At 34.2% G+C, this 11,603-nt stretch overlaps 1 protein-coding gene across 1 annotated transcript; it reads left to right on the top strand.

The window, feature by feature from the left end:
- The first annotated feature begins 6,540 nt into the window (after window positions 1-6,540).
- On the top strand, window positions 6,541-11,603 carry LOC121235110 (protein NEN1-like). Its single transcript, XM_041131355.1, has 6 exons — window positions 6,541-6,924; window positions 7,532-7,689; window positions 9,154-9,200; window positions 9,303-9,366; window positions 9,768-10,495; window positions 11,188-11,603. The coding sequence occupies exons 1-6, from the start codon at window positions 6,591-6,593 to the stop codon at window positions 11,420-11,422; spliced, it is 1,566 nt and encodes a 521-aa protein (XP_040987289.1). The 5' UTR covers window positions 6,541-6,590; the 3' UTR covers window positions 11,423-11,603.

The raw sequence follows: 11,603 nt of genomic DNA on the forward strand, positions 1-11,603 counted from the left end.
CAATTAGGCTACTGCTAGCTTATACAGCTTTTGAAAACCTGCATCTAGAACAATTAGATGTTAAAATTGATTATGTACGGAGAACTTGAAGAAGAAATTTATAGGCAGCCTCCTGAAGGTTTTACTAATAAAATTAAAAATAATCAAGTGTGTCTCTTTAAAAAATCTTTGTATAGTCTTAAACAATCACCTAGGCAGTGGCATAAAGGATTTGACACATATATGATTAGTAACAATTTTAAAAGAAGCTACTATGATAGTTGTGTTTATTACAAGGAAAAAAAAAAGAATATTTGTTTATCTCCTATTGTATGTTGATGACATGCTAGTAGTTTGTAAAGACACTGAATTAATCGAACAAGTTAAATGCATGCTGAAATCAGAATTTGAAATGAAGGAATTGGATCCTACTAAGAAAATTTTAGGAATGGAAATTGAAAGGGATAGAAGTGCTGGAATGTTATACTTGTCTCAAAGAAATTATATCTCTAAATTTCTCAATAGATTTGGTATGGAACATGTGAAACTTGTAAATACACCCTTAGGACTGCATTTCAAACTGTCTATAGATCAGGCTCCTAAAACAAACTCAAATATTAGTTTTATGCAACAAATCCCTTATGCTAGCATGGTCGGAAGTATAATGCATGCAACGATTTATTCTAGGCCTGATCTGACCTATGCAGTGAGTGTAGTTAGTAGATTTATGGGGAACCCAAGAAAACCCCATTGGCAGGCCATTAAATGGGCATTAAGGTACCTTACAGGCACTACCAACTTAGGTCTCATTTTTGGGAACAAAGTGGAAAATGGTTGTGAACTGACACTAGGAAGTCATTAACTGGTTATATGTTTACTACTTTTGGGGAGCTATTAGCTGGAAATCACACTTACAATATGTGGTGGTTTTGTCCACCACAGATGCTGAATATATAGCATTGACAGAAACCATTAAAGAGGCCATATGGTTAAAAGGTATTGCAAGTGAGTTAAATATTTTCAATGGCAACATTACAGTATACTGTGACAATCAAAGCACACTACATTTAGCTAAAAACTAAGTTTTTCATGAAAGGTCCAAACCTATTGATATAATAAGGCTTCACTTTGTTAGGAATGTTATAGAGTCTAAAGTAGTAGGTGTGAAAAATGTCTCAACTAAAGACAACCCTTAAGATATGATGACCAAGTCTGTCTCTTGGTCTAAGTTCAAACAGTTGGTAAGAGTCTATCCCCATTAGGGGGACAAGGCAGGAATGAGCCAATGATGAGGATTAAATAAACAGTTGGCAAATAAATGTTTTGCCAAGGTGGAGAATTGTAATATATATGTCAATACATTTTATTTGTTGCCTTTTTTTATCACTAATGTGTTTTATTATTTGATTAAGTGAATGATGAGCATGTGGCACGATCTGGTCTCTTGAATCTAATAAGGTAGAGTTAATAAGCACATGAGAAGCGCGTGACTTGAATCTGAGGAGTTATGTGATGAGCCATTGGATTTCTACACGTGGTGGCATCTGTTGTACCATATATATTCATCCTTATACGATGTAACCCTAACACAAAAACTCATTTTGTACATATCGGCTAAAAAGAGAGGCAAAGAGAACAGAGAATAGAGGGAGGGGCGAAACTAAGGTTTCTAGGGTTTGCTCTTAGAGATAAGAAATCTGTGCGATTTCTTATGGTTTTTGTGAGGGCATTGTAACTCTAAGTAGACTGAGACTTCTCTGTGAAGTATTGATTATCAATAAAGATCTCTGAGGCCTATTCCTGCAGTGGACGTAGACCATTATGGTTGAACTACGTATATCGGTGTGTTCTTTCCTTTATTTCCTTTATAGTTTATATTTTCTTGATTTCTTTGATAACTGTTTATGTTCTTGTTGATTTGTACTTCATATTGTTCTATATTGTTCGATATTTGTAATTTGGTTATATCTTGTAATACTGTTGTTTCTTTGGTTGTGGCTGGTATCAAACTATGATCCTTGAGTTTCTGTTTGGGTGATAGCTGAAAGGATTTTATAACAATAAAACAGAAATGTTTTATCTCAAGAAAAACTGAAGTTTTTTTATAACAATAAAACATAACGTCTTACAACACTAACAATGAGGCTTCAGCTTTTAGAGACTTTTTACAAAAGTTAAAATATATTGGGTGAATGGTAATTTGGTGATATGCAAAGAGATGCAGGGCTTTATTGGACAAAGCTTAAATAAAAGTGAAGGAGATATAACACAAATGCACAAAAATATAAAGAGACGAACATTGAAGAAGAAAAACATATTGCGAATTAGTGGGGTGCTAGGGCTTATTAACAGTGATGTATTAATAGTGGCGGATCTACATAGAACTTAGGGGGGCCAATTTTTTCAAAATTCAAAATAGTCCCTAAATGGCATTCTAAAGATCACTTGATAGTTACTATGAAAAAAATAATTTCTAAATATCTCATATTGTTGTCAAAAATTTGAAACCAACATTTTTAAAATTTTATTTCTATTTTATTTATCAAATTATCGAGATTTAATTTTACATACAGTTATGCTTTATGATTTCGTAATATTTTTTCATTTTACATAAGCAACTTGTACGGTAGAAAAGTTAGCCTCCTAAGAAAATTTGATGGTTCCGTCATTGTGCATTAACACACCAACTTGTGTGTGTGTCATGTGTGTGTGTGTATATATATATATATATATATCGAAACAACTTAAAAGTTTTCAAATCCAATAATATTGTTGAATATGTTTTTAATTTGATGTAAGTTATAGCATTGTTCTTGGATAAAAATGAAAAGCATAACATCATCATGCATGTTACGTACCCAACCAAAACCCAACATCACCTCATGCTTACTTGCCCTAGTCAAATGGTACGCGTTGTAGATTCTTAACTTCCTCTTCCATACACGGTGGGCGGATGACCGGTGATATATATATATATATATATATATATATATATATATATATATATATATACATACACACACATATATACAATATAGAGGCACCCTTTTTCTAATGAAACTCAAATTGTGAGACACCATAAATTAAGTGAAGGATATTCGGATCCTATATATCACTGAAAATTAAAGAAAAAAGATATTTACAATTGTGAATTGTGTAACCGTCGAGTAATCACTTTAAAAAAAATGAATAAAATATGAGATCCATATAAAAAATATTTATTAATAATGGACTCCACTCTTTTTCAAAGTGATTACGCAGCATTTATGCACTTCACAGTTATATGTAAAATTACTCAATATATTTATTCGGACTTGTTTTTATATTATATCCAAATAATTATTTTCAATCGAATTCAATTGTTATATGTGAAAGGAAGATAGTTAATACAGTTACTGGAAGATGATTTTTGTATAGAAGAGGGATCGAAGGGAAGAATAAAATGAGGATGAAACAGTGTGCTTGAATAAGTGAAACGACTCACTTCAAATAAAATGATACGGGGCATTTTTGTAATGGGCTTAGTTTGGGCACGTTTTGGATTGGGTTTAGCATTTATACAATGGTGTTAAATGGTGTTAGTAATACTGGGCGTTTTACTATGTTTTGTTGTATAAAAGGATAAACGTGAGGGAAGATGGGATATCTGAATGCTTGAAGAAGTTTTTGAGTAATTAGTATATTGAAGGGAGGTTGAGTTTTCCTAAAAAAAAAACTCATTCTTGATTTTCTTCAATTCTTGATTCCGTTTCTTCATTTCATGTCCATGTTCCGCTGGTACTTCTCTCCTAACATCAATAGTTGGTACTGGACCTGAGGAATTCTCGTATATTTACTTCATTTAGATTCCAAATTCAGCTCAGTTAAGTTCAGTCTAATATCAAAATATTCAACTCTCAAATTATTAAATTCATATTAATTCAAAACCTTCTTACATGTAAGACCCACAACGTTTCTCAACTTAAAACTTCTTTCTCTTCTAAAATGTTATAAAATATGACATAATATCGATAAATACGTACTATTGCTTAAATGGCCCAAGAATTTTCAAAGATATTAACATTTGAATGCACCTATTCTTTGACATTTTCTAGGGAACATTAATGGGCAAATAGTTTAAGGCGTGGTTTAAATAGTGAGTTGAAATGAGATAAGTTGAAATAGTTTACAAATAATAATGAGATATTTGAGTTGAAATGAAATGAATTAGAAATAATTAGAGTTAAATATTTTATAGAATTTTGAAAAAGTAGAGAGAAAAATGAATAAAAATATTATAAAATTAAAATATTGTTAAAATATAATTTTTATTTTAGAATTTGGAAAAGTTGAATTTTTTTTTAAATTTGAAAAAATTGTAATAATTAAGTAATGATTAGATGAAAAAAAATTAAAAATTAAAAAATATTTATTTTTTAATATTTGGATGTTGAGATGGAAGGAAATAGAACCATCTCTTTTCTACTCCAAAAAGTTTGATTGAGTTGGAGGAAATGTAGGGTCAACAACTTATTCAGGATTCATCGCGGGAATCCATTCAAATACTTTTGAATTTGGGTCTAAAAAGAGATGGAGACGTGGAGATTAGGACAATGCCCCCCTCCATGTTTAGGAATTGCTTGTAATTTTGGTTTTTATGGAAGCTAGCTTTGGTTGTACATAACGGCAAGGAATGTGATATCTCTACTCCTACGTCTCAGTATCTCAGATTCTAGTACTGCTGGATTGGACTTGTCTATATGCACGTTATTTATTGTGAGACATTATAATTATAAAAAAAAATAACCCACCCATATTTTTTTTGTTATAAAACTCACTTCAATGTAGGGTTGAGCACCGATGATGTTGGAGTCGGAGTGTCCTACCTCCAACTTCGACTTCGACTTCTACTTTGTCGGAGGTCGGATTACTCCGATTTGCATAATCTCCAATCCAGCTCTAACTCTGACTTGTCGGAGCACGGAATTGGAGTCAGAAGCAGAGTTAGATTTTTAAATTTTTTTTCTTAACCCTACTTCAATGGTGATTTGGGTGGGTTAAAAACATAAATGTATTGACACATTAAATAGATGGTAATTGTAAAAGCTTGTCATACAATTTATATAAAGAAATATTGTTGTTTTTTACAAATATCATGGATCTTACAATAGATAGTGTATTACATACTACATTAGGAAAATAATTTATATAGGTTAGCATTTTCTGGCCAAGCCTTTTAAAGAAAAATAGAATCTACATTGAAAAAAAAAATTTGATTTTTATGGTAGGTCCCTTATTTTAAAAAGAAATGCTACCGCTAGGACTATACAAAAAATTGGAAAACCGATTGGGACCGACCCAAACAGGCCACTGGATCTTGGAACCGACCTAAATTGGCGTAGAACCGGTTGGCCAGCGGTTGAATTTGGTAAAAATTGATGTCCAGCAGTTCAGTCCTGGTTTGATCTTGAGCCCGATTGCTAAACCAACCGCACTGATAAAATATTTTTTAAAAAAATTATACATATATGAAACGACATTGTTTCACTTAAGAAAGTGAAATGACGTCGTTTTAGGACTTAGTGTTTGAAAAAAAATATAAAGAAAATGACGAAAGCCAAACGACGCTGTTTCCCTCTAGGGTTTAAACTCTCATCACCTTCCTCTTCCTCGTTTCTCCTTCTTCTTCCTCATTTCTCACGCTGCCCCTTCCTCTCTCTCTCTCTCTCTCTCTTCACGCACCTCACGGCGTCTTTTCTCTCTCACACCAAGGCTTCGCACGCAACAGAAGACACTGACGAATCAACTGTAGTTACGCCAAGACCGATATTGACAATTTTCTCCCCTTTATCAACCGGTTTCGGTTGAGATTCACATATTTTTAAGGGATTGGTGCGGTTTCAATTTTAGATAAAAAACGTATCGATAACTTCGGTTTTCACTCCTAGCTATTGTCATAAAAATGTTTTATAAAAGTAAATTCATAAATTGATATAACTTGATGTGATATATTATATCTAATTTATAATAAAAATAATTTTACGATTTTACATATCACATCAATTCTCATCAATTTATTTTGTGTGACTTTATTTAAATAAAATATTTCTCTTTTTGAGAAAGATGTACACCAATTTTACTCACTCTCTTTTTTCTATACATATTTAGTATTGGAAAAATTTAATTGTAAATAATTCTATGCACTAATATGCGCATTTATTTAATATAATTAATTAAAAAGTAAATTTTATTAAAAATAATACTAATTTAAATTTAAAATATAAAAATAATAATATTAATTTGTAAATTAATACGTAAATTTATTTATACATAGTAAAACTCTTTAGTATTATCTCGTAGGTAATACTCGTGGTGAGCGTTGGGAGATGCTGGCGTTGTCATATCAGATGGAACAATAACAGTAAATTACTATTAATCTGACGTGTAGTGTCACGTCTGCATGTACGTGTACGTATCATTTTGCTGTATGACGATGTATCTTCTCGTGGAAGTCAGATTAAATAATTAATTAATTAAAGTTTTGTTTTTTTTGAAGTATTAATTAACAGGAAGCAATGCAAATTGCAAAAGAGTCAAGCAACCTAACCCGGCAACCCTTTCCCTCTCTATATATGTATGAACTGTTTACAGACGAAAGAGGGACGACATTAGAGCAACCAAAGATGGGTTCGAGAAGCGAAGACAGATCCGAAATTGTCTTCTTCGACTTGGAGACCACGGTACCCACCCGAGCTGGTCAGGGATTCGCCATTCTTGAATTCGGGGCCATCCTTGTTTGCCCCAGGAAGCTGGAGGAGCTGGACCACTACTCCACTTTGGTCCGACCCTCCGATCTCTCTCTCATCTCCTCCTTGTCCGTGCGCTGCAACGGTATCACCCACGATAACGTCGTTTCCTCCCCGACCTTCCGCGAGATTGCCGATCGGGTTCACGACATTCTCCACGGTTAACTCACTCACTCTCTCTTGCTCTCTGTTTGTTTGCCGAGAATATGGTAGAAACAAAAAAAGAACTTTGGATTTTTTTGTAAGGTCCCGTATATGTCGAATGCTAGACTAGACTGAGCCTGAGCTTACTTTGTGTTTGGTTACTAAAAATCTAAGAAAAATGGAAGACGCTAAAATGCTTTTTTTGGGTGTTGAAAACTTATCCAGGCATAAATACTTGAATTTTGGGGTCTGTTAAAGTGAGAGTTGCCTGTTCTCGGTTCGCGGCTTTCTTTTTCATAAAGAGAAAATTGCGATTCTTTTTCCAAGCTTTATTTTTCCCGTCTGCATTTTCTCAGCAAACAAACACCGTAAAATGGTTCCCAGAAATATAAAAAGAGAAATTTATTTCAGGAAAGGCCAGGCAATATTATTATGCTAGCTTGGATGAAGATGAATACCTTTTCTTTTTTTATTGAACACGAAAGATTTTGATCCGACACCCGTTTTCTTTTTTTACTCACCAAAAAATACAAAGGATTACGTTATGGCTTTAGGTTTATATTGTTCGTTGCATTTTGCTTTTTTAATACTGTATGTAAATTAATTTGTTTTATTGTGTATAGGACGCATTTGGGCAGGTCACAATATACTGAGATTCGATTGTGTAAGGATAAGGGAGGCATTTGCAGGGATTGATCGGCCAGCACCAGAGCCAAAGGGTATTATTGATTCGTTGGCATTGTTGACTCAGAAGTTTGGAAGGAGAGCTGGTGACATGAAGGTATAGAACTCTCTACTCAGAAACTCGGGCCTCGGGGTATATTTCTGAATGATATTTTTAAAAAAATACTCTCAATTGTTACAGACTCCCAAAACACCATCCATTAATATTAGCTGAATTGATCATCAATTACTAAAAATTTTCCAAATACAGGAAATGCAAAGATTATAATTTCTTTTGAATTTAAAGCTTGGAAACTATTATAGTATAAGAAGGATTTAAAATTGTGAATAAGTGGAGCAATTGGGATGTGTTTGGATTGCAGTAAAAAGGAATTCGCTCAATTACAAACTCCTTTTTGTTACATAAAGTTGGGAAGCACCAAATTTCCAGGATCAAATGATATAGAAAAAGCCATTGATAAGCATGCCACATCGTTAAGATATAGTGCCCAAGCCATTATACATTCAATTGTAAACATAAAGCTTTGGATGTGTGCTTTTCAGCCATGTGATGTGTAAGAATGTATTATCTAGGCTTGAGCTATGATGTTCCATGAATTTCCAGCACTTTTTATTTTGTCTTTTTTTTATGGTTTTATTCTGCTATGATTAATGTTTATATTTCTAGTTTATTAAATTTTTGGTATGACCTTGTAAATTTTATCAAGGGTAATAGTTATTGATTAAAAAAAGAACTTATTCTTCATTATCTTTCATCTAATTGTATGAAGTGCTAGAACTTGTCAGTTATACGATATGAGATGTCTAAGATTATATCCTTCTCTAAACCTCGTTTTATGAGTGTTGAGGTTTTCATTTGAAAGACTTGGGATATTAGTTAGTTGGGTTTTGTATTATTTGATACTATTTGATGAGTCACATTATCTATGCATCAGCATTTTTTTTTATTGGCATCGGGTGTTCGGGAACAACGTCCCGATTAATCCTAGGAGTGCATAGGCCCTCTACAAGGAGTTTCCCGCAAGTACACCTTGGCTAATTCAAGGGAAAACTCCCCTGGTTCGATAGCCCCTAAAGATTGTTTGCACCCAGTGGGATTTGAACCTTGGACCTTGGAGGGAGCATACCACCAAGACCTTGGTCTTTTCCACTTGATTTGTTCTTTTCTGGTTTTGGCTACTGGAAATTCAGGTTTCTTGTTCAACTCGTGAGGAAAATAAATAAAGAAGAAAGCCAGGAATATCTTTGAGTTACCTCTGCTTGCAGCTGTGTTCAGTTATTGAAATATAGTTAGATGATGACTCTTGTTAGCAACATGTGTGATGAATTTTTTAAATCTTTGGGCTCTGTGTGCCTGTAATCATACGGTAGCAATTATGTAAAGTTGCTAGCTTTATAAATGTCTTAAATATGGTTCTCTGGCTTATTTAGTACTACTGTCTATATATGGTCAGAGGGATCTCGAGTTGTGTTGAAGTCTGAGACTAAATAGTTGTTGCACTTTAGCTTTTAATTGATTTGAAATTTTGAAGTACTGATAGACTTGTATTTTTCACTGCAGATGGCCACCCTTGCCACTTATTTTGGGCTTGGACAGCAAACACATAGGTATTCTACAAGCCTGAAAGTAACTAATTTTCCCACACTTTGCTTCTAGATTAGCCCAATATTAAGTTTCCTCAAAACTGTTCCTTTTTGTTCATTCTTCAGGAGCTTGGATGATGTGCGGATGAATCTTGAAGTTCTCAAGTATTGTGCGACAGTTTTATTCTTGGTAATTTAATAATTTTGAAAGCTAGAAAACCTATTCTTTAGCTTAAGCCTTTAATCTATATCATTTGATACATTATTTTCCATGTTAATTAAATATAGCACTTGTTCAGTTTGACCACTATGAATTTGACACGTATTGTGTCAAAGGTCTTGGGTAATGTTCTCATACTGTGAGAAACATTAATGACACAATACATCAAGATATGCTTTTCTAAAGTTGGGTGATAGGCAATAATCTTACATGAAGTTCAGGCAAAGAGAATTGTTAATTTATTCCACAGGGAAGTATTAAACATCCTGGTGAATTGTGAATGAGGCGAAGTAGAAGGGCTTGTCGAATTTCATGCTTTATAAGGTTGATTTGATAATAATGTAATTGACAAAAATCTGGCAAACATGCAGGAGTCTAGCCTCCCTGATATATTCACGGCAAACAGTTGGGTTTCTCCAAATGCTACCACTAGAAGTCGTAGAAATGCAAATTCATCTCCAGATGGCATGATCCAAGACAAGAATACTCCCTCATCAAGTTCGAAGTTAAAAGATAATCCCATGCTGTCCCTGGCAAATAAAAAAACAGAGAAAAATCATCCAATATTATCACTTATGACTAACAGCACAGCGGAGGAGATTGAACCTAGTACATCTCAAGGAGATCCTTTTGACATGGGCCTGCTAAGGACGGCAAGTGAATCCCTTGAAACGAGCACCAGCATGGAAGAAACGCTGGAGTCTTCTGAGATGTCTTCCACAGCTGCTGTCTCTGATGGTTACAGCAACTTGGGGGGATTTTTGGAGATTGATGAAGTTTCTATTCCTGCTATCAATGCATCTTTTGTTCCATTTTATCGTGGGAGTCAAAGAATACAATTATTGCACAAAGGTGACATTTTGCAGCTTTCTTGTAGTCGTTTGAAAGTGCGGTTTGGATTAAGTACGAAGTTTGTCGATCATGCCGGCCGGCCACGTTTGAGTTTTGTGGTTAATGCATCATGGAGTTTATGTAAAGTTCTTGATGCATGTGATGCTATAGCACAGAAGCTCTCCTTAGATTCTGGTAGCAGCTCTGAATGGAAGCCAGTTGTGACCAGAAAAACTGGCTTTGCCAACTACCCTACAGTGAGATTGCAGTAAGTTTAACTCCATTATTTTCTTTTCCGTCTTTCTCACGTGATTAGGAGAAGATTAAAAAAACTGCATCAGTATAAGCAGTATAGTAAAAGTCTAGATTGTGGTACAAAAGATAGGAAGTTGATTTTACCTGTGCATTCTGTAGTGTGGTAGGAATTTGGAGCACCTCGATGGCGTGCAGGGGTCTGTTGCCTCACAGCAAGCCCACCCACTTCCACTGCACAGATGGTGCCCCTGCATGCAGTGAGCATGTGCGCACACTAGCTCTGCATGCAGCAATTCCTCCGTAAAAAAATCACAACAAAAAAACAAAATAGATTAATAGTTAGCCTAATAAATTCACCATGCTCATTCCTACACGCCATAAAAAAAAGAAAAAGAAAAAAAGTATATCAGCTTATTGATACTTATGAAAAAAAAGTGTATCAGCTTATTGTTAAAGGGAAACTATACAATATGTCAAAGCATGTTCGTTTGTAGAGATGTTTTGATCCAGTTTATATAGTTTCAAAATAAGGCAAGAACAAAGTCTAATTTAGATTTTGCAACCATTTGAGTTTATATAATCATATTCATTAAATTTCAGATTTCTGTTTTTTTGTCTAATATGCAAGCACATAGTATCAAGTGTTGTCAAGTTCTTTGGAAGAATTCCATGATTTGATTGATCTTAATTTCTTTGTAACAACAGTATCCCAACTGCTATACGTGGAGATACTTCTGCATATGCGACCGAGATGAATCTAAAAGAACCTTCCAGCGTTGTGCAAAGGCTTGTGTTCAGTAACTTTGATGTGGAAGAGCTTGGTTCTTTCTTCACTCCCGGGACCTTTGTGGATGCGTTCTTCTCCTTAGATCCATACGACTATCTGCAAAATGCTGGCATTCGCTTGGTAGCCAAAAAATTGATTATTCATTCTAATTGATGGGACAAAAAGAATTTCTGATTTTTTTAGTAGGGTCAAGTGTCAATTAAATATGTACAAAAAATGGCACCAACTAGACTAACATATACAGATTTAATTGGCATGGATATTGATGATTGCTTAGACATGTAAGTGCAAAACTCTGTTCTGATTTTAATGTCATATGTTACCTTCAATAGGA

Source organism: Juglans microcarpa x Juglans regia, chromosome 6D (genome assembly GCF_004785595.1).
Source record: "Juglans microcarpa x Juglans regia isolate MS1-56 chromosome 6D, Jm3101_v1.0, whole genome shotgun sequence".
Classification (NCBI taxonomy): Eukaryota; Viridiplantae; Streptophyta; class Magnoliopsida; order Fagales; family Juglandaceae; genus Juglans; species Juglans microcarpa x Juglans regia.